Here is a 24,318-nt window from a genome sequence, read left to right as displayed (position 1 = left end):
TTAAAATGTTTTCCAATAAATTTTTGCCACGTGTGGTAGGAAAAATGGAAAACGTGTCCAAAACATGAAACTTAAAAAAAAAAGAAAAAAAAAAGTAAGAACAGACCTCGTTAGTATTCTACACTCTCTCTCAACTATTGGCAAAAGGACTCAATCGATAAGATTTTCTCTTCGAGGTTCGGTTTCTCCTATCTCTTGTATTGCCTGTTATATGATCTGGGGTTGTTTCTCTTTTCTTTTTTAATTATTATTTCTATTGCTGTTTAACCTGAAGTTTGCTAATGAAGAGGAAACAGAAAGGGAAAAAAGGTAAACTTTTTTTAGCTGGGTTGGGATAGGGAAGGCATTACAATTGATTTGATTTTGAAAAAAAATGGGTTCTACATCAGAACTGCTTTTTGGGATTAAATTTTAAATTATTTTTCAGGATTGTTGGTCAAAGATAGAAGTAACAGCTTTTAGTTGTTTTAGAAATTTTCCAAGGAAAAGGAAGATGGATTTTACGTATCTGTAAATGAAGCTGAGATCGTAGAATTGATCTTACACTGCTTAAAAGGACAAGATTTAGCTTTTGTGTTTTTCATTTATTTGCTTCTTTTGTCGGATTGTTTTGAACCGTATCCTAGATATTGTTTTATGAGGCAATTTAGCATTGTGAAATGTGTGCTTCAGTTATGGGGATGGATGATTGTTCAATATTCTGTATGCTTGTATGCTGAAGAGGCTCTTATTTATTTTTTAAGGTTATCCGTAGATAAATAGGGTTTCTGTGTTTTATACTCAACAAAATACTAGTGTTTCCAACACTTAACAACAAGAATAACATGTTTGGTCTCTCATGGTATAAGAGACAGGGGCTTCCCAATGTTACGAATCGGTAAATATAGTCACAAAGGTCTTCTTGAGTTCAATCTTTCAACGAAGATGACATGATTGAGATCATCCAGAGTCAAGGGTGCTTTAGATGTGAGTCAAGCTCGAGTTGTACTAAAATGAATGCCAGTATCTATAAATTGTTCAGCTCAACAATCTAGTCGAATGTTTCAGTCTTATGGGTATTTGGTCTCAATAAGACTTGCTATTCAAGTTTAAAATCTGTAGTCCCATGTACCAGTCCATGGATTTTTAACACATGTTGAATTTTAGCTTCAGTTGATGTTTGGAGAGGGAATTTGAATCTGTGGTTGAAGTTTACTGGTTAAGAAAAGAGTGAAAGATTAAATAAATGACAGTCACTGTGATTCAACTCTGTTCTGAATTCAGGCAACTGAACCAAAATTTCTTTGATGGGTATGAGCTACAGTTGTATTGCAGTTTAAGGAACATGGTTCTTATATAGTTCTTTGAATGAGAATACAGATCTGAATTTTTGTGATATTGGATTGCAGATACTTAAACAAAATGGCCGTGAAACCAACAGTAGCTTTGAGGGCTTTTCTTGTAGGAGGGGTAGCTGTTTTTGCAAAAGTAGCAGGTGCAATGAAGGCTGCTGGTGGTGCTAAACTGGGTGCAGCCGCGGCTGCTATGACTGTAGCGGCTTCTGCTGCAATGACAGGATCGAAACAGGAGCAAAAAGATGGGTCTAAGCAACCTCCAAAATGATCTTCCTTTTCTTTCATTCTTTCTTTCAGCACCTTGTAGGCATTTGTAATGTAGGTGAAGTAGTCAGTTGCTCATGGGAGCTTGTCTAGAGAAGATGGCTATGTTTGGAATTCTGTTTTGGTCATCACGGAGTTTTTATTTTTAAATGACTTGAAATAAGAAAAACCTACACTTTTGATTTGAATTAAACTTAAAGAAGATGGTATATTGCCATTCAAATTCAGATGTGAATGTCTTTTGTTATACAATATTAGATCCAATGGCATAAAATACAGCTTTTGTTTCAAGTGATAGTAATGTTATTTTCTTCTACACACTTCTTTTTGGCTCATCTGCATACACTCAAAGGCACATTTCTCTGTGGAAATTAGGAACACTCTCAAAAAGTACGCAGCCCTAGTGGATTGGATGTCAACAGTGACGCACTAGCTTTGCCATCTTCATTTTGATGCACACTTGCTTGTCCTGGACCACAAGTGAAATCTGGCTGATCAACCGATTCTACCATGAGCTCAGGGTTTGATGATTCTAACTCGAATATCACCTACAAAGTGACGAACCAAACCGGTCAAGGAAGAAATTTTCATTGAGATGGGATAAATACAATCATTTAATAGATTGCACAGGCATTTCATACCAAAACATTTTCCCCCTGCCGAAGGACTGGAGCAGGGATATAAAGGTTGCATTGAGGTCCTGAAGTCTGCAAAGAAAATCAGTTAATTTATTTTCAGAGGTGTATGATTTATTCACAGAGAGAAGGCACTTACCGGCCAATATCTTCCAATGTTGAATTCATTAACAAAAGCAATTCCTTTTCCCCAGCCTCTAAGTGAAATGTATGTATCAGTAACTTCAGTCTTCGTATCAATTGAGAAATGGCCAGTGTAGAATGATGGTCCTTCAACACCAACTGCGTGAGGCAAAGCAAGTTCTTAAAAGATAATTATATCGCACCATGGTTTATGTCCATTGGATTTACTTGGTAGTGAGGTATATAAAAGAAGTGTAAGATGAACGAAAAACTGCACAGTAGGAAGTAGTGTACGACCATTTGACACAGCATGCTTCTTGTGTTCTTGAGACATACCTGAATTGTGTTCTAGTTTTTTATGGAATTTGGATGTAACCTGAATGACGGGATTAAATTTTGGCACCTCATTCAGGTTATGAAAAGGAATTGAGATCATTTTCCATCTTTTCAGTACACTCCCGTCCACATAAACAGAAGACAAAATACCCTACAAAATTAGAGTCAAGAAGGATGATTATCTGTTAGACTACAAAAACTCGACAGCAGACTATAGGTACTGATGTTGCATGGTAAAGTGGTGGTTATAGAACAGTTTCATTGATGAACAAGCTTATTGAAATGTAGTTTCCCTGACTAAGGAGCATTAAGGAACCAGATAACCATTTTAAATATCTCTCCGTGCTAATAAGCAATGGATTGATGATATCACCAAAAATGGCAATTAGATCAATATACCTTTCAAATTTACTAGCACAAGTGCACAATTTTAATGAAAGGGAATGGTTTAGGATTTGAGTGATGCCAATAAAAATAAAATATGACCATTGGCCTTGCATCATTTCAGAAATAAAAGAACAATTTTCAGCTTTACAGGCAGTTTACCTTCCTATCAAAGATGTATGGCCCATAATTTACACGACCCATGTTTTCAACCTGCACATGTGTCGTAGAAACAAAGATGTGAAATAGATGAATGATATCTAGTTTCAACTTAAAGATTAATCATATAATTTTTATTTCTGAATAAAAACAAAAGGTGAAACAAAAAGTAAAGCATGAAACTGAGAAGGCATTGCTGCTCGGCCTTAGAGAAGCTTAGTTCATAAGGCGCATTTGTTAAGTGTGTAACTTGATAAACTACAGTACTAGCAAGCTTAACGATACCGCAAGCCAGAATACTTTCACTAAGCTATCATTTAACAGTCACAAATAACTAATTGGCAAATTGCATAAAACTTTAAGGGTGATATGCTGAAAGCATGAGGGCAGTCGGTTACCAAAATAAATAAGCTGGTGCTAGAAACACATTTAACATTAGGAAGGTTAATTGCTTGATTTGACCATCTTTCAATTGTACCAACATATGATACTTGCCCACCATTAACTTCAGGAGAGCACGATATGAACACTTGAGCTCTGTCATGCACCTGCAAACATCATATTTTAGAGAAGATTTAAATTTTTAAGAATTATTTGTCAACAGATATCAAATGAATTATTTTTCAACAGAGATCAAAATTCTTTGAATTAATTGTCAATAATGAAGTATGGAGGGAAATATAAATTAGTTATCTTAACTACAAAATGAGGAAGACGGCATACCTTTGGTATAACTAGCTTACTTCCACCAGTTTTGGCTGCATATTCAGATACATATAATACAAATCCAAACATCTGCATGATAGGAAAGACAAGAAGAGAAAATATTCAGCAATCTTAGATTTTTTAAATTGCTAAACATAGAAGCTAATGAGCAGCAAAGCCTCTAAATTTTGCACACCTGGTTTAAATACTCCATTGCAGTTGGTGACTCAGCCTCAACAATGTGAAGAGGATCAATCTCATCAAGTAAATCAAATAAAAATGCTGTTCTTTTTAACTGGATGGATCCATATCCAGTCTTTTTATTATTGGGAGGAAGTGAAGGTAGAGATACTGAACTAAATTTCCCCACCACTCTCCTAATGGCTGAAATTGGAATAGATTAGTGAATGGAGTATGCAAATAGACACCACTTACAAGAGAATATAGTTTGATGCTGTTTATCCCAACTATTAATTTGTACACTAGTATCTTCGGTAAAATTATCACCATACAAAAGACCAAATCAGTGTCACAATAAGATTGCCGACTTCAAAGTTCACAAAAAGCAATAAATAAACAGCTTATCACAAAATAAATAAATAAAATAAAGTGATGACAAGGCTTGTAGCATGCCTTTTCAATAAATTGAGAGATGAAATACACTGAAGCATTCTCCTCGGTGCAAATTTACTCATATTCTCTGCGATAAACAGTAGCCATTCAAATGATACTGTTCCCATCTTTTTCCAATTTCCAAAGGTTGTAGCAATCAGATTATAATGTCCATCAACATGTGCATCAATTTCAGAAAGTATAGATTACTTAAAACTGTAATTATATCGCAAGCCACAATATTCATATACAGAGGTAGAATTCCCATGAATATAAGCAGCAGCTATAGAGAAAGCTGTTTCCTTTTTAACACCAAATGAAGGACCATGCCCATCTCAGTAAATTGAAGTCAAACAGGTAATCAGCTTCAGCCATTGGTCAAATCCATCAACTTAAATCCTTCTATCTCCTATCTACCTATCTACCATATCACTGTAACTAATGTCTATTTTTGGATAAATGCATCCACTTATTCATTTAAGACAATATGTATTATTCTTGGTAAGCAAAGTTGTCTGTAAGTTCTTCAAACTATGCAAAATTTCAACATACTATCCTTCTAATCCAGGTATATTCAGCCAGCCAAAGTAGGATTATACCTTTGAATTTTGCATTGTCTACATCACCAGACTCTGTAATTGGTGCGTCCTGGGGTAAAGCAGAACCAATTTGAAGCTTGAATAATATAAATTAAAAAAACTAACTACAAGGAAAAATCCTCCTCACGTAATCATAGGATGTTAGATCAGGCTTGTAATCTGACTCATCCGCACCAGTATTTGCTCCATTATAAAATCCAAAGTTCGTTCCACCATGTGCCATCTGGAACTCAAAGGCCTAAATTATAGCATGACCATGCAGATCATAACTAGACAGCAACAGAAGTAGGACTGAAAAACATACATAAAGCACAACAGAACCATTTTGTAACATAATTTTTTCCAAGGCAGCCGCAGTGAAATCTGCATCTGTCCTTGCCATCTTCTCACTCCAATGTGTAAGCCAACCTGTGTAAAATTCCCTGAAACAAAAGCACTATTATGATCATAGAGGTGTCAAATGGATAAGTCAATTTGTCTTTGGATCATGGCATTAGAGGTCAAAAGAAATTCGGATCATCATGGATTCAAGTCATCTGGGTTTAAGATCATTCCAAATTTAGGTCATTTGGGGCATGACACTCAAGTTATTTCGATTCATGTCATTTGATTCTGGTCATTTAAGGTTGAAGTCTTCAAGTTTTAAAATCCAACAATTGGATCGTGAATTATTTTATTAATTGTACTAAAGTTTTTCGAAGTTGCTTATAGTATTATTTTTTACATTATAACAAAATCATTTATGGTACTTAATAATTGTTAAAAAATTATTTATGGTCCAACTATAATTCGCATAAATGAATTTAGTTATATGATGAAAAAGAAATTCATCTTTAGTACTTTTTTAATCATAAAGATAATTCTCAAAGCTCAATTATAAAAATAGACACTCACGAAGAAAGCGGTGGTGATTTCCCAGGGGAATTGAACTGCTTTTGTAACTTGAATATGGGCCAAGGGTTATCACCAGTAGTGAAGTCAACAGCTACAAATCAGAAACGATTACTATTAACTTAGGAAATTCTGTGTGCCTGCATATACATGTATGTCTATCTTTATTTCAATGAAAAGCTCCATTTAAAGTATGCAGTTCTCTGGCCTCAGTACAGCACCTAAACTCAGAAATCTACCATCAAATTTAATGGTCAATTGAATTCATCTTCTAGGAAAGTTCGAGCATAAAAGCAGATAAAATTGTTGGTGATACACTATACAAAAGCGTAGATGAATACGAGGAAATAAAACAATAGTTTTCTTTTCTTTGTTGGGGGGAGGGGGGTGGAATTAATATTACCAATGGCTGATAACTTACCCAGAAAGCGTTGATGAATAGGAAGATTATTATGTGTTTCTAATGTCATGAGATGATCTGTTCTTTTCCTAACTTATCAAATAAGCACATGTTGATCTTGAGCAGTACCTGCAAATACACCATCTCCCTGAATGGTCCCTTTTTCAAGAGTTTCTCGAGAGCCTCCATCAGTAGTGTACCTGAAACCATCATAACTCATCCAAATAAGTAAAAGATAATCAAATAAGAATACAATACTGTACTTTAAGTCATTTGATCAAAGCATGTCGCTTCAATACTTACTAATTCTTAATAATTTCAAGAAGTAAAATTGAAGGGAGGATATAAACTCTTACTACCATGCTCTATGCATAGAAACAGAATCAGTCAATATATGCAGGCTCAAGTTGAGTCCTTTTACATCTAGTACGCAATAAACATTCTTTTAATATAGTTATCAGCTCTCAGAGAGAGTTCAAAGAGAATTCCAAGAGGAACAGTATCAAAGTCCAATGCAGATCTGTCTTTCAAGTCCTTGGTACTATAGATGACAAACATTTTAAATCAGAATGGTTTGACAAGCTCCATTAACAGTATATAATGTCAACGTGGTTACATAGCAGTGTCAAAAAAAATGAATGTTCACAATGTAAAAAACATGGTACCAACTATAAAACCAAAAAATTTCTTACCTAAATTTCAGAAGCTATTACTTCAACCTTCAATGATTATATGTTCAATAACATACTTCAGTAAAAGATACCAGTATAGGCTGTATAGCCCAATCAGTAATTTGGAATGCATGGTAAATATGAGCTAATTGGTATGTTCTTCTGCACATTCAGTTGGCCTTATTGTAAGATTGTATTTGCAGTAAATTTTAGTTTTCCTACCTATACACCTGATTTATTTGGCTTCCATTGGGCAAAATCTTAGAAATGCAGTACAACTTGATAGAAGTTCATGTTTTCTCAACTAAAATCAACTCAAGGAGGTTTGAATATTTCCTGAAGAATTAGATTTTACATTATAAACTGAAGATTATCTAGGGTGTAACCAATAAAAGGGAATTAAGGAAAATATCCTCTTACAAAATAATGTCTTCTCCAAGATGCCCTCTAGCTAACTTCACCAAGTGACTAAGATAAGCTTTATCATTTCCATATGACCCAAATTCATTTTCAATCTGAAACCAAAGTATAAAATCACATTATAGTTGAAGATTACTAGCATAAAATGTTGAAACTTTCAGAAAATGACATTCAACAGTATAAATAAACATATTTTATTGGAAGGAATGAAATATGTATTTAAAGAGAATATCGCTTTCTTTTTCCCTGTGTCATATAAAGAATTGAAGGCCAAGAAACATGAGAAAAAAGCAATTTTTTCAGGCACATGATATAATCTTTCAAATGGTGAGCTACAAACTCACATAACAGGAGGGCTCATAACCCTGAGTTAGCTATCTAGACTCGTACCAGGCTCATTGATTTCTTTGTTTAATTATTTTTCACTCTTAGCCAAAAAGGGAAAAAAAAAACCTTCAAATAAAATGTAGTTAAATATTGGCTAGTCTTTTGTCTCTTCTTCTGTATTTTATTCTAGCATCTTCAGTGCTCCTAGTTATCTCAGGTTTTTCTTTTTTCATCAAAAGAGGCTCTTCTCCACAAGTGCCATAGTTGGTAAACTTTGAAATCACATCAACCACCCAATTGGCCTTAACTCTAGACAGTTAAATTCAGCAACATGAAGCAGCTGGAACAATTATCAGATGGAGAAATTTGTTTTGATGAATAGGCACATCATTCCTATCATTGCATAAAATCCTAGGAGATAAAACCAAGTGGCACATTAGTTTTATCAAAGGAACCCTAGCAGCTAATAAAAATATTCCATGCCCGTACCTGAACCATTATGATAGGGCCTCCATTTCCATAAAGAAGAGGAGCTACTTTTGGAAGAAGGACTCCCCACCATCCTTCAACCTGTAATATCATATTCAAAACATAATCCAGCAAATACAAAATGTCAATTAGTGCATCATCCAAGAACATGTTAAGCAAACAGAAACTATACAATACAACTCCAACATAGAATTTGTGCCAAGCATGAAAACTAGAACATTCCGTCCAACACCCATCTTATATACTTAAAAGTAAGGACTAGATGAGATCATACCTTTTGAAGGTAAGCAGGATCTGATGACCTTAATCTGACATCTGGATGTATGGAAAGTAACCAAGCTGGGAAACCTCCAAGATCCCACTCTGCAAGAGACATATGTCCCCAAAAGGAAATCATGTCACTATCAACCCTGAGTTATCTATTCATTGCCACAAGAACAACTAAGACATCTATTGTCACAAGAATATATGCGATGAGATACAGTCCAAGATCCAACAATTATGTTAGTAAGCATTAAGCACAATGTACAATCTTCTTCTCCCCCCCCCCCCCCTTCCCCCTCTCTTTCTTATGCCCCTTTAGTAACACATGCAACAAGAGGGAAACTGTCTCAGATAAGAATACAAGAAAACAAATGCTTATTGTTATAAGATTAAAACTTTGAGAACACATCAATCCCTCATTTCTAGGAATATAAGAAGCTTAGGAAATAGTCTGGACCCATTTGTAACCTATAAAGTACATGACTAAAAATTATACACACATGACAGAAAGGCTAACCTGCACAAATATAAGGCCCAGCTCGAAGCATAACAAGGAGACCTAGTTTCTGGCAAAGTTTGAGAAATGATACCAAATCTGCAATGCCTTCAAAAACAAGTTTGCCAGCCTCTGGTTCATGCAAATTCCAAGGAATATATGTTTGAATGGTATTCAACCCCAATGCTTTTGCCCTCAAAAGCCTATCTTCCCAGTACTGCATCCATAAGATAGTAGGATAGTTATGGATAAAAGGAACAACCAACTCCCCACTTCTAACAATATCAGAACTTACTATTTTTTTTATACCCTCTTAATGCTGAAAACCTTAAGAACCTTTCCACAATCTTCTCAATTCCGCTTATCCAGTTAAAATAACAATAGCAAGAACGAATAGTTCTGGAAGATGCTAGGTGCTAACAGAAAGAATAAATACCTCAGGAAGAACCCGGAAATAATGCAAGTCACCACCAATTATCTGAAAAGGCTTCCCATCTTTCCAAAACTTATCCTCCGCAATTTCAAATTTTCTAACACCAATCTGACTTGCGATCAAACACAAAAAAAGAATATCATTCAACATTTAAATCCAAATAAGAAGAAAAAAAAAACAGCTACCGTGAAAATTTTAAATTTTTTGCTTCCTTAATTTTCATATTGTTCTCATGATTAAGAAAATAAATAAACAACAACGTCAGTAACTAAAATTTCATAACTTCGTATCATCATTAATTCTTCCTTTGGAAAGGCAACAGAACTCAACTATTTATACATCTAATTCCCTTCAATTCGAAACAGAAAAGGAGCACACATATAAAAAAATAAATATAAATTTGAAAGCTACTTTGAAGTATAGCTAAAGCATTTGTTGTCAGAAGATACTTTACCTTTTGGCGGCGATGCAGACGCTGATGACGAGGAAGATGAAAGTGAAGATCGTAAGAGTGAGAGTAAGAGGGAAGAGAAGGGAGAGAAGCGAAGACGGGAAGGAAAGAAAGGAAAGCTAAAAGGGAAAGCAAAAGGAAGAATATCAACATAGTTTTGCTGCTTTGCTTCCTCGCCATTGCTGTAATTGATTTGGAGGTCGCAGCTAGGCTTTTACTTCGATTCATTTACTTTGCCATTTCAGCTATAGTGTCGCTTGCTTCCAAAGTATTGTTCTTCGGGTTAGTGAAATCATTCATTTGACTGTAATATTTTCTTAATAAAATTAAATAAAATCTTTGGAGAAAATCAAATGTAATGCTCCAAAATGGGCTGTCGTGTTGAGTTCGGAATGAAGGAAAAGAACCGGCTCACCTAACGGTTTTCAGAATTTCTTATTTGCTACATTTGCCTTATCTATTTATTTTTAAACTACTCAAAAAGTACGTCAGCCAAAATGGTTAAATTAGTATTTAGCACATGCAATGTAGTAAAAAAATTCCAGGTATTTCGATGAAAAAATACTGGCTTATCAAATTTTTTTTTTTTGAATGAATTATAAAAGTAGAGCAAAGTCTTAATTATGCCCTATTAAGTCATAGTGAATATCTTAATCATCAAATTAATATATTAAATTCTATCAAAATAATTTTTAAATCAAATTCAAATAAATAACTACGACAAAAAAAACTTAAATAATCAGTTAAAACACACAAATATCAAATTAAACATTGTAGTCAAATTTAAAAAAAAAATCAATTATTAAATTCAAATAAAATCTTAAACTTTAAACTCTAAAATTCTAAACCTTGTTTAAATTTTTTATAATCAATAGTAAAAATAGAGCAAGAATTTTATTTATTCAATATGGGATCCATGTTTTTCTTAGAAGTTGGAGGCAATAGGACCGGAGGTCCGAAAGTACACTCTTTTCCGGGCTGATAGTTTGGCTACATGATGCCGCCCGAGGATTAGCGTTGCCGTTGAATGTTGTTGGAGGTTCCAGTTAAACTAAAGGGGAAAGAAGTGAGTAGTAAAACATTGGGCCTTATATATTGAAATTGAGCTCTTGGATCTGGACTTGGCTTTCAAGCCTGGTTTTAAATTTAATTCCATATCCTATTTTTGTAGTTTTTCTTTAGCAAGCACCTAACAGAAATTCCTCCTACATGATTTACTTTACAAAATTATTCTTTCACAAAGAATTTTGTGTTAAGAGAGGAAATAAAAATAAATTTTTTGAAGGATCAAAAGCATAAATTTTATATAAAAACCTTGAATTAAATTATAATTTTTTTGGAAGGACTAATATAACAATTTAACCATTTGAGTTGTTAAACTTAAAATAAAATGGTTTCATGGATTTTGAATTATATACATAGACATGAAATTATCCTCTCAATGAAATTTGTTAGCACTACAAAACAGGATAACACGTATCCTTTAAGGTATACATAAAAAAATGAGTTATAAATAAACATCTAACCTTTTCTTCTTGAATCAACTCTACCATGTTTTTTATTTTCATGATGCGGCCAATGAAGCTTTCATATTTGTTTCATCTTATACTCTTTGAAATTTTAGATTTATGTTTTATAATGAATTTAATATTTTAAAGTTACATAATTATATCCCATTTTGTATATAATTATATATGCGTGTAATGCGCGGATGTGATGTAAAAATTTGCCTCTGGGAAGGAGAAATTGTCTTTTTATTTTTGGTATAATTAAAACATTTTTATATCTATTTCACAATTTATAAAAATTAATTTTTTCGTCGTATCTAAATTTTGAAGTCTTTAATATTTATCAGTAAAAAGGGTAAATCAACATAGAGATCAAAACCATGAAAGGCTGTAAAAATCCAAGGCGGAGATGGCAGAGAAAAAAGAAAAAGCGAGGAATGACGAAGAAATGAAAATGGTGGGGATGGAAGGCAAGTCAAAGATAAAAGGCATGTGATTCATAATAATTAATTAAAACACGGGAGATGGGGGAGGGACTAGGGAGCATTTTTACAATGACAAGTTAAGTGGGTGCTTTTACCTCTCATCATATGCTTCAATGCCCACGCCATGAATACCCCCCCCCCCCCAATCATTGATTTTTTTTCTACCTACACAATCACAGCTTTGATAATTACCATCTTTTCTGCTATGCATATCTAACATGTATAATGGTAACCGCCATCTAATCGAGGTGATATTTTAAAAAAAAATTATTAACCAATGTCCTTGGATACTTTTACATTATTCATAGTAATAATATTATATTAACTGCACTTTATTTTGCTAAGCTACATTAAATGCAATAATTACAATTTCATTGATCATTTTCAGTAAATATATTATATATGTATTGTTATGCTCACCTACTTCACCACTCTTTTTATCATGTGAGTATTGTTTGATTTCATTGTAATTTATTTAAGTTGATTTATGCGTAGATATGATTATCCATAGTCATTGAAAATACGTGTCTAAGAATTACCATGACTCATCAAACCTATCATTTAAAGAACAACTGGTAATATAATAACTATATAAAAGACACTTGTACAAGCAGGCAGACGCGCGCATGCAATACTCTCTATTGTCTACAACTTCACCAACTCTTATCATCTTTTTTTTTAAATTTAACGTCCCTCCATACAATCACTATGTAAATTATTGTGAATACATTATCTCTAACTCATTGTAGCACATAAATATATTGTATTAACATTAAAAGAGTTCTGTTAAGGCATTTGTTAACAAAATGTTTAAATTTTGTAATTTCATTACTTGAATAAAAAATATATTAAATATAAAATAATTAAATAAGTACTTCTCAACTTGGGCTTATTATCCCCCTCTCTTTCTCTACTATTCTCTTCTTCGTAGGTGCTCCAAAGAGATAAACAATTTATTATAAAATGTGTTATATTTTCATGGGTAGGGATCCAACTCCCAATCTCATGTTGAGTAACCACCACATTTTAATTCATAGTTCAGACATTACATATGGGAAATAGGGGATTGTGCTTTATCCCACCATGCAATGCTCATGCCATGCCCATACTATAATACCATGCCTGCTATAATATATAATAAGAATATTATTATTGCGCTGAGCGAAAATTCTGTGTGCAAATGACAAAACATGCCAATCTTTTAAACTAAAGTTTCTTAAAAGAGAAACCATATATATATATCTATATCTATATATAAGCTAGCAAAAAGAAGGGGATCAAGAATGAATCTGTGGTTATTTGAAGGATGAACATGCATGCCTTACAACATAGCACATGAAATCAAAGGAAAAGTGGGGAATATAGATTTGGGGTTGATTTGTTTTCTTTTCTTTTTAAAAAAGAAAATATATTTTTATATATTCTTAACTTTTTGTTCCTTTTTGGCTAAACCAAAATGAAATGACAGGTGCCATTGCCACTATTAAAGTTAGCTCATACATCTGTTTAAATTGACCTAACATAGCAATATTTCTTTGGGATAAGCATCTTTTCTCTCTTTTTTTTTCTTTTAATTATTATTATTATTTGTAAAGGTTTACATCACTTTTCTTATGATAGGTTAATAATACCTTACTTTGATAACATTCTCACTTGATCACTCAACACTACTCTCTATTACAAAAGCTCTTCAAGGACAAAAAGCAAAGGGCAAAAAGAAAATTTATTGGAAGAATAAATGATGCACAACCATGATTTTCCTTTATTTAGCATTCCTATCCAACTTTTGAGTAATTATTATGGAACCTTTTTGGGTCTTATTGCGATACTCACTGTGAACACCTTTGGGGTTTGAATTTGAAATCAGAGATATATATATATATATTTACTGAAATTAAAATAATTTATATAAATTACAATTTCTACTAATTGCCCTAATGAATGTTGCTAAGCACTGTTAACATTTATTAATGGAATAATATTATCATGACCGTGGTATAAAATATAAATCAAAGCCAAAGGAGGGCTTGTTTGAATATGCATTTATTATTTGCACTAATAGTACACTGATTTGTTAATAGTGATTTCTAAACTAAAAGAAGCAGGCCAACTTTGAGGTACAAAGATTTTTATTTTTATTTTATATAGAGCAAAGATTAAACTTTATTACGCGTAAGTTTGGTATTTGTATAAAAAAATGTATTTTCTTTGTTAATTCGATATTTTAGTTAGTTATTTTTATTAATATAATGTTGAGAGAAGGAACACGTGTGATTTAAGTGCCTAATGACGAAAATTTAATTAATTATTTAATAATGTATGAATGTAATGTTTTATTATAATTGTATTTTTATATAAATTATATTTCAAAATATAAATACTTGTTCGTATGTTCCTTAGAAATCCGTTAAAACCAATTAACTTTACTCAACTAAAAATATTAAAAATTAATTTTACAAAATAAATTATATTATTGTGGTGTTTTTATTTTTCTTTATTTTTATAGAAAAACAATAAAACTTATACATTATGAAACTTGAACCTAAAACACTTCAACTTTACTATTTCAACCAAAATTTCATTTAATTCTAAAATAAATATACTTTTACATAAAAAAAAAAAAAGAAATCACCCACATCATAAATATGTAATAATCTAGTGAATATATAGTTTTTTGTATGCATATACTTGTTTGGCATTATTATGTTTTATATGCACTAGAGGAATATAGTATTTTTATGACAAAACATGTTTCCATCTACTAGTATAAGTTTTTTACTGCTACATTAATATTGTAATTATAAATAATACATCAAAATATTTATACATAAAATCAACCATGATTGTATTAATAAACAAAATATGTTGAAGACTTAAATCATAATAACTAAAATTTCAAAATTCCTATAACTTGTAACAATATCGTTAAATTAAGGCTCATTGCTTAAATTAAGTTGAAGCAGCCTAAGATTTTTAAGTGAAATAATTTCTTAGAAATAAAAAAACTTGAATTGAATGTAGCACGAAATGATAAATTAAATAGAAAAAAGTATATATGAAAACGGGAAGTGTCCTTTTTTATTAATAAATTTTTTTAATCTGAAGAGGCCAAAATCCAATCAACACAGTGGAAAGAGATCCTTTTTCTTGGGATTGAATCCACCATTTGCATCCACACCTGTGTCAGACAGCATCTCTTTTTTCTTCATTTTTTTTCAGAAAGAAAAAATAAAACACTAGCTAACTTGCCCATTTCTTCACATTAGCCAACTTAACTAATTTGTTTGTTGGGAATCCAATGCATCACTTAAAACTTTTACATATGTGTTTATATTTAAATTTCAAACTCTTTTTTTTTTAATATATCAATAGTAAAAATAATCTAATTATATCTTTATTAAAAATTAGATAAATTAGTTTATTCACGTTAGATCAAAGAATAAATTAATCATTTTGTTAAACATTCCATTCATATCTACTGGTTTCTACAAGTCAAGATACTAATTGATTATTCCATCAACCTGTTAATTTTAACAATAAAATGTAGACGAAAATTCTTAATGAAACATATTAATTTAATCTAATTACATTTTGAATAAATGAGAATAAAATATAATCGGACTCATAATACAAAATTTTCGTGATTTTTATCATATATCAACGTTCCTTGATATCCACATTATTAAAATAGAGCAAATTAAAGAGAAAGGATATTAAGTGAAATCCAAGGAGGATAACCATGAGTATGGACATATATAGTTAGTGGGAGCATCATCAGTTTACTTATAATGGAAAGTTTTGCCTTCACATCAACTAAAAAGTCAAAATAATTGAGCAAAACTACTTTGATGTTAAAAAACCATGTATTATTTTTATATAATATATATCATTTTATTGCTCAATCATGTATGTGTATAGTGTCAATTCAAAATACAAGTTGAGAAATAAAATATCAATTATTCTGGTTCAATATGTTTGGCTCGAGTTTAAAATTTCCTTGAAATTTATCATATTAATTTGAGGTATTAACAACTTTATCCTCAAAATATTCTTTATAAAAAATTATCGATAATAGAAAATATAATTTTCATACCCTGGTGTAAATAATCAACTGGCAAGCAACAATTTTAAGTATATTGAACTCGTTAGTGTAAATCAAATATTTTAATATAATTTTTTTTCCAACCGCAGTGTTAATTTTTAGTTGGTTACCGCATGTTTTTTCTCCCTCCTATTAAATTTTTTTTTCATTTTTCTTGTTCACTCTACATGTTTTCTCTCGTTTCCGTTTGCAAATTTATTTTATGAGTATTTTCGCTACATCCATAAGTTGTGATGAACATATGACGGTACGTATCATCTCTAAACCTCCATCGACCACCAAAATTTCTCTTAGAAAGTAGGTTGGTCATAGATACTCGAATGGTGGCTTTTCTTCGGCTTCTTAATTTATTTCCATTTTGATAATATTTTAGAATAATAAATAATTTCACAAGTCGGTTTGGACTCATATTGTCTTATATTGTGATGAGCTGGTTATCAACGTGCCATAATATTCTATTGATACTAAGACTGAAACTTTTGTCATGTTGATGGAGCTTATCCTTCACCATCAACGACATATATTTGATTTTTTTTCTTCCTTCTAAATTGTATTGTCCCATTCATAGAATGAATTAATAAATTTTCTCTCTAAAAAAAAAAACCTAAACATAAAACTATTTCCACTTTATATGTGATTTAATCGACCTTTTATTTAAAAATGAGGGGAAATGGTTAATAGCTTTGTAGATCTTGCATTGTAAAAAAAAAAACATTTTTCTTTTTTTGATTTATCAAGATATTTATCGGAACAAGTCCAATAACAAATCCTCCACATTCTGTAGGCCCATTAAGAGATAGATGTTGGCCACAAATATAATGACATAGTATGCTTTTATGCATTATTAATTAATTAGATGTTATTTAATTTTTTTTGAAAAAAATATAATTATTTTTATATAATCGTATACTATTCTTACCTCAAAAAATGAATATAATCGTACTTTTTAAAATATATATATGAATAAAATGAACAAGACTTGAAATTGAAATTTTATAAGAAAGCATTTAGATTCACTTCCCAAAATGATGTAAAATAGAAAACCCATGATTACGCGTTGAAAATCATAATAGCCCAATTCTGTTTTTTCTCATACTTAATCATGACAAATGTGATATAAACACAGTTTTCCGACATATAATAAATCATCTAATTATTACAAACTTATACTAAGATTTCTTGTACATGAACCATAATCATAACTAAAACTAATGATTGCATAACCTGATAGTATTATTTGGATTCGAAATAAAATTTTATAGAAAAACCTAAATATATAAAGATGATAAAACAATCATATGGCGAATTAATTAAGACTAAGCCAACCTCATCAATTTCAAAATTAATAATCATAACTTATAAACTGGATTTACATTGGGTGCTTAGTTACACGTAAGGCACTTAAGAAATAAAAAATCACCTAATAAATATGATTAGATTATAAGACTAAACCCACTAATTGGTGTCATATCCATCATCATGTTCCTTTCCTCTGGAAGCTGCTATCATTTATCACCCAATATATTATTAACCTTAGGGTTTTGCTTTGCAGGTCAGCTTTTATATGAATATACATACATATATGTGTGTGAATGAAGAATATACTACTATTAAAGTTAAACAAAAAGGCAAAAGTTTGTAACATGGGCTACACATATATGAATATGAAGAAGAACTGATATTATTATATATATCAGTATTTTTAGAGGTCCTTCCCTTTAGAAAGATTGTAGCAAAAGGTAGAAGGAAATTAATTAAAGATAAAGAAACAGAATAAAACACGAAAAAGGAGCTTATAAAATTTAAGATATAGCATTTGAACAAAAAAGAGTTGCTATATTACCTAACCTTGCCATGGTTTTTGAGACTGGTTGTGTTGTTCTTGCGAAGTGTCGATGCAGTAATTACGACCAGGACCGGCAATGTTGAGAATATCGGTATGAGAGAAAGCTCGAAGACCCAAGAAATCTCTTGTCAAGCCTTGATCACCACCCTGAGTGGTGGTGGTGGTGGTACTACCGGCAGTACTTCCATGGTGATCGTTTCTAGTGCCGTTTGTCGTCGTGGGTACTGTTGGTGTAGTTGTTTTCGAGAAGGATTCGTTGATGGAACTGCCACATAGCTTCTTTGTTGCGTTAAAAATCCCACCAAATGCAATGTCATCAAAGGAATTAGTGGCGTCAAATCCAGTGGCAGAAGACAAAGAGTTAATCATGTCTTGAAGAAGGGAAGGAGTAGCACCTGAGCCAGCAATATTATTATTATCATCATCATCATCGCCTGCATTGGCAGCAGGTTTACGGTTCCCGAAAGGAGCCAAGCCGTGGATAATGCCACTGCTGCTACCCACATCTAGTTCTTCACGTGAAGGCAAGTCGAGTCCAAAACCAGCTGTTGTTGTGTTGTTGTTAGTGCCAGCAGAATCGGGAGACACGTGAGTTTGTTGGTGGGGTCTCATCAAAGAGGCAGATGCTGCTGCTGCAACAGTGGACGGTACTGATGATGACCCAGATTTACGGCTCATGGTCGCACCCATATGAGCTGCTTTCTGGAGCAATGCAGTGGCCGACATGTGAGGGGAAGGCAGTGCTGTGTGATGGTATGGAGGGAGTGTGGGGACAAGACTAGGGTTAGCGCTGGGGGTTCCATGAAGTGTTAAATCTTGATGATCTAATCTCGGGGAGAATATTGATGATGAGGGGGAGGAAAGGTCGATAGGGTGTGGTGGGCCAGGACCAGCCCCGAGCATCGGTTGGCTAGCCAGCCATGGTGGAATCTCTGGCCTTAGAGGCGTGAAACTTTGCTGCTCTTTCTTAAGTGAAAATGCTTGGAGTTTGATGTCATGGGGATTGAATTGGGGCACTTGTAAATTCATGTGAGATGCTGCTGCTGTGCCTGGTTGATGAGGGGAGAGAAGTGGGTTTATTGCTCTTGCACTCTCCACTGCTAAAGCATCACAGAAGGCTCTATGGGTGATGAAACTATCCCTCCTGGAAAAAGAAAAAAGAAAGTTTTCAAGTAAAAAATTAAGCACAACAAAACAAAAACAAAAACAAAACCAGTCATAAAGTGCTATGACAATGGCAGATAAATACTTTCTCTTCCCTCTTTTCTGTATCCAATTCATTTTCTTTTTTCTCTTTCACTGTGAGTGCACTGCATAGGACAAACTGTCCACTCGAGCTAGTGCAAAACAAAATTTCAATGTTCATTCTCTCTCTCTCTCTCTCTCTAGGGTGTGAAAACTAGGAACTGCTAGATGTATATATTGCAATGAATTCTTCAATGTACAAAGAATGTAAAGCTTACAGTCTAAGGACCCCCTTTTTTTTTTTTTATTGTTCAAAGTTATACTCAAGTGCATGCCTCAATAAATGAAGATTTGTTGGTTCATAATTGTGTTCATGGGGGGAAAAATGTTAACTATTTATGATACCGTGAGAAGAGGGTTCCACAGTCACATCTATATTCTCTGGTGCCACAAGTCTTGGAGTGAGCTTTCCAATCCGATTGAACCGCATACTTCTTCGAACACTTTTCACATTTCCACTTCTTCTCGCCATGTTTCCTCGAGAAGTGCTTCTTGATTCCAGTCAAGTCCCCCAGCGCCCTCGACGGATCATGGTGCACACAGTTTGTTTCTGGACATACATACACCTTCTTCCTCACCTCTTTGTTTGTTCTTTGCTTTAACTTCCATGGCAAATTATGCCCTCTTCTATGAAGCTGAAGGTTCTGGTCTCTTTGGAACCCTTTGTTGCAGATCTCACACACGAATCTATTTGTCGCCATGAGTGTCTTTGGTGACAAAGCGATCACTTCTGCATCTGGGTCTGATTCAAAATAAAAAATAAAAAACCCACCAAGAAAATGCATTAAAAATTGAGTCCCGGACAAGGAAAGTGAAAGTAGGAAAGGAAACGAACAAAACAAGTAACAAAAAAGAATGGTGTTAAGGTAAAGAGCTTTTTGAACCCAAACCAAACCTGGGTTGCCTGGTAGGTTTCTCTTTCTCTTAACTGGCTGAGTTTGAGGTTGTTGACTAGTGGTGAAGTACTGTTGAGGATAATTAGAACCAGCTTCAGTTCTATTCCCAGATGAAATACTGGCTTCACCAGATGCAGAAGCTGAAGTTAAATTAGACATATTCTCTTCCAAAACTTGTTGTTGTTGTTGCTGTTGCTGTTGTTGTTGGTGGAACATAAAGCTTTTCATCATCTTCTCTTACATAAACCAATGAACTTGACCACCTCCAGAGTTTGCATATCATGGGCCATGGATCTTGGTTTTTTACAAACCAAAAAAGGGGAAAAAAAAAAGGAAAAAAGAAAATCCAAAGACAAAAAACCCAAAAAAAAAAACACCAACTAAGTGATAAAAGAGAAATAAATTGATACTTGATTAGCTAGGCTTAATATACATGGGTGAATATATAAAATAATCATCATCATATTGGATTCAACCCAAGAGACAATGTTTTTTTTTTTTTAAAGAAATTCTCTCAAAAGAAACAAATAGAATAAGCAGTGTTGTAAGTATTTATAACTCTCTCTCTATATATAAGTAACCAGATATAGAGGTTTATGCAGATCCTCGATCTCTATCCACTTTTAAGCTTCATGTTATGAATAAAAACCTAAAACAACATCCAACAATAACCATACAAAATTATGAAACTGATCAACTCATAAAACTCAGACAAAGAGTGGGAGAGAGAGAGACAGAGAGAGAGACAGAGAGAGAGACAGAGAGAGAGAGAGAGAAAGAGAGATGTGGATGAGGAGAAATGCTTGTTTAATCCTCAAAGCTGTCCGAAAACAAGAACCCAAAACCACAAGCCAAAGGGTTGTGGGGAGCCCCTCTGATGTTGCACTTTCTGTCTTTTTCCTCTTTTCTCTTCACACTCCCCCTTGTAATAATAATAATAAAAAAACAATTGTCTATTTGCCTTCTAAGAAGCTAAAGAAGATGAAAAAAAAAATCAAGGAGTGTTAGCTTGTATTATACCATATCAGAAAAAATATATATTGACATCATGATCATGGGGTAGTAGACTTTTTTTTTACATTTACAGTGACATGATTGAAGCATTGATTAAATATATGTAAGAGGCATGGCTAAAAGCTATTTTCCTCTTGCCTTTCTTTTTTTTTCTGCTTTTGTGCGTTTCATACCCATCATCACTTGACTATATTGTTTACTATTTGTTCATATATTATGAAAGACTTAGCTGCAATCTCTGACAATTTTGCATGGCACACCAATTTCTTATATAGTAATAATAACTATTATCAACCCCTTTGGAGTTAGGGGTTATCTATATATAATAAATATGTAAGTGTGGACCAAACTCTAGATTCCTAACTTAGATTCTTAGGATGGAGACTTTAATTTTGTGAATGGAACTAATTAGGTGAAGTTTTTCTTTAATGAAAATAATTTTTAACTTTATTACTTACCAGTATAAAAGTTAAACATCTATAGTAATACTGTATAGTTGGTTTTAAGAAAATAAAATAGATGGAATAAACTACAACGAGTATATCCTTGCAAAATTCAATAGAATCACTTATCCCTAGTGAAAGTTTCAAATTTTACAGTATCTATGTTTATGTAGGATGGTAAAACTTAAATATTTAAATAGATTATTAATAGATTCGTTCTGGATGAAGTGAATAATTTTCTAAAAATGGATGCAATGTGGGATGGATAAGTTTTTTTTTTTTTATATCCTATCGTGCTTTATTTTACCGCAGGAAATTACAATTTTATCTTTAAACGTAAATTTATTAAGAGGAAAAATCTAAAAAGTATGTTATAGAAAAATATTTTAAATTCTTTTATCTTTTCCAAATCTAAAGAATAAATTGAGACTATCAGAAACATATTTTTAAATAATTATGTTTAAATATTTGTTGGCACTTTAAAAGATTAAAAATATTAAAAATAGCTAGTAAAAACCAAATCAAAGTGAAGCGGAATGAATATATCTAATATCCATACAAGCGATAATGATTTTTAATATTACACATCCAGAACGGAAATGAGACAAAGCATATCAGATATGAAGCGGTGGTGACTTTGAAGACATCTGTTCTACTTCACTATGTATCCTAACTCTAAGATATATTTTAAAACAAATATACAAAAAAATCTTCACCAGCTTGGAAAATTAAAAATTAAATGATTGTACTAAGGATAACAATTAAGATAAACCTCTAAGGCAACCTAACAAGTAAGTTTGTCTTTTCCAATAATGCACAATTTTTTTTTTTTTGTAGAATATAGAATATTTTACACCTTTTAACATCTTGTATTGATAAAGGAGGTGATTGAATAATTAATTTATCAATATGGGATTTAATATATAAATATCTCTCATTTTAAGTAAAAGAAAGTTTTCGGAGATTAGATTATAACATAAGTAAAATTAATATTTTAAGAATATTACATGAAAATTATCTTTTTGTTTGTTCATGTTTTCCGATGATGCACTTGTTCCTCTCAGGAAGGAAAAATAAATAAAAATTTAGGTTTTAATTTCTTAGTCGGTTCTTGAAAGTTTGAAATGGGATATTTTGGTGGATCCAAGCCTGGAATTAAAAATAGTTAGAATATGCTTTCAAATTAATTTCTTTTTTCCTTTGTTTTGGGTGCAGTATATCCGAAAAAGAACAAAAAAGATAAGAACAAATCCACGTAATTAAGGCAAGAAAAGGTAGCTAACAATTGTTGACAGCTCGAGATTATGGTGTCCAAAAGACAGCATTAAACATATCGTAATAGTGCAAAAGCCAGTGTTGAAGTTGACTACCTCATCCTCGGAAACATATTTGCTGTTGTCCATAAAACTTGTTCCACTTTCCTATTTTCTTTAAAACTATTAATAGGGTTAATTCCAAGACATGCACAAACTATGATTACCATTATTTTAAATTGGTCCCTAAATTTCAAAATGTTCGATTTACATTTTTTAAACTATCAAATGTTATGTCAAGTAGGTCTTTCCATTATTGAAACCATTAAATAAAACGTAAAATCTTATGTGACGTAATTTAAAACGAAAATTTGAAGGAAAAAATGTTGTCCCATAACTTTTAAAATTAAAAACTAAAAAGAAAAAAGAAGAGTAAGATTGAAAAATTAGAGAGTGAACAATGGTTTTAGTAAAAGCTTTGAAAACCTCAAAACCAATATTTTACAATATTTATTTTTCTTTAAATTTTCATTTTAAATTATGCCACGAAGATTTAACGCCTCATTTAACAGTTAAATTAAATGTTTTAATAATGAAGACCCTTATTGATATATCATTGATGGTTTGAGGATGTAATTAAAAATACTTTAAAATGAGAATCATAGTTTAGAGATGATTTAATTTGAAATTTAAAATATTTCTTAATTTCATGCGAAACTATTACTTTTCTAAAAATTAATAAAAAATAAAAATTGATTAAAATCATAAATAATTAGATTACTCTGTTGTTATTTATATTTTTATTATAATTAATCTCGCGTGATGATAATTAGAAAAAAGTGTGCGCAAATAATGTGCAAAATTTGAATTCTCTTTTCATGTTTCAAACTGCAACTTTTTTCTGATAAAAGAAATAGTAATTAATTAAAACCTTATGGGTGCTAATATTTAATAGTAATAGCTTAGATCAAAGCTAGTTTGTTTAAGTGTATTATAGGTCAATTGTTTTGATTTGATTTGGCAACAAACCAAGGATGTATTGCCATTTGCCAGCCTAAAAGTGGAAGCAATTTCAACATTTTAGTTATTAAATAATAAATTTTGATATAAAATACATTTTGTAATAATATTTTGTTTTCTCCTTCCTATAAATGTATAAATGCTATACATGTTATTTGCATGGCATTTTCACGTTGTAAACGATTAAAATTACAAATTTATTTCATTTATAAATACTTTAATTTTTTTAATGACTCATATATTTTACTTGGTCAATTTAGGGTTACTTCCAAGAAGTATTTTTGGGACAAAAGTACTTTTAAGATAAAACAAATAAGGTGTATTTGAGTTTTTTAAAAGTCTTTTTGGGATCAAAAGTACTTTGCAAAAGTTTTTTTTTAACTAAAAGTAGAAGCAAAAAATTTTTAGTTTTTGCTCAAAAAAGTAATAAGCAATGCTTTCTTTGGTACATAAAAAACCATTAATTTGAACTCTGTGTATTGACATGATGATAAGGATGTTCACCGCATTAGA

At 32.0% G+C, this 24,318-nt stretch overlaps 3 protein-coding genes across 5 annotated transcripts; 1 reads left to right on the top strand and 2 right to left on the bottom strand.

Moving 5' to 3' along the window:
* The first annotated feature begins 16 nt into the window (after positions 1-16).
* Positions 17-1,825, top strand: LOC105767726 (uncharacterized). Of its 3 annotated transcripts, none has more exons than XM_012587298.2 (3): positions 46-176; positions 275-309; positions 1,389-1,825. In XM_012587298.2, the coding sequence occupies exon 3, from the start codon at positions 1,402-1,404 to the stop codon at positions 1,600-1,602; it is 201 nt and encodes a 66-aa protein (XP_012442752.1). In that variant the 5' UTR covers positions 46-176; positions 275-309; positions 1,389-1,401; the 3' UTR covers positions 1,603-1,825. The 3 variants fall into 3 exon arrangements, with proteins under 3 accessions (XP_012442751.1, XP_012442752.1, XP_052486711.1); XM_052630751.1 differs by lacking the exon at positions 275-309 and adding an exon at positions 1,153-1,290 and having other exon boundaries at positions 77-176; XM_012587297.2 differs by lacking the exon at positions 275-309 and having other exon boundaries at positions 17-176.
* LOC105767722 (beta-galactosidase 17) lies at positions 1,759-10,414 on the bottom strand. Its single transcript, XM_012587290.2, has 19 exons — positions 9,997-10,414; positions 9,546-9,650; positions 9,131-9,326; positions 8,624-8,712; positions 8,350-8,430; positions 7,534-7,628; positions 6,572-6,642; positions 6,046-6,136; positions 5,456-5,573; positions 5,279-5,374; positions 5,152-5,200; positions 4,137-4,324; positions 3,959-4,030; positions 3,634-3,783; positions 3,239-3,289; positions 2,693-2,843; positions 2,373-2,515; positions 2,240-2,305; positions 1,759-2,146 (listed from the first exon to the last, which is right to left on the bottom strand). Exons 1-19 carry the CDS (start codon positions 10,219-10,221, stop codon positions 1,982-1,984), a joined length of 2,202 nt encoding a protein of 733 aa, XP_012442744.2. The 5' UTR covers positions 10,222-10,414; the 3' UTR covers positions 1,759-1,981.
* A 7,333-nt stretch (positions 10,415-17,747) lies between these two features.
* Positions 17,748-20,861, bottom strand: LOC105767723 (protein indeterminate-domain 7). The gene is made up of 3 exons (XM_012587291.2): positions 20,075-20,861; positions 19,525-19,921; positions 17,748-19,078 (listed from the first exon to the last, which is right to left on the bottom strand). The coding sequence occupies exons 1-3, from the start codon at positions 20,304-20,306 to the stop codon at positions 17,932-17,934; spliced, it is 1,776 nt and encodes a 591-aa protein (XP_012442745.1). The 5' UTR covers positions 20,307-20,861; the 3' UTR covers positions 17,748-17,931.
* Between the last annotated feature and the right edge of the window lie 3,457 nt (positions 20,862-24,318).

This window comes from Gossypium raimondii, chromosome 5 (assembly GCF_025698545.1).
Source record: "Gossypium raimondii isolate GPD5lz chromosome 5, ASM2569854v1, whole genome shotgun sequence".
Classification (NCBI taxonomy): domain Eukaryota; kingdom Viridiplantae; phylum Streptophyta; class Magnoliopsida; order Malvales; family Malvaceae; genus Gossypium; species Gossypium raimondii.
The sequence above is the reverse complement of the archived record's forward strand: the minus strand, read 5'-3'. Positions and strand labels throughout refer to the sequence as shown.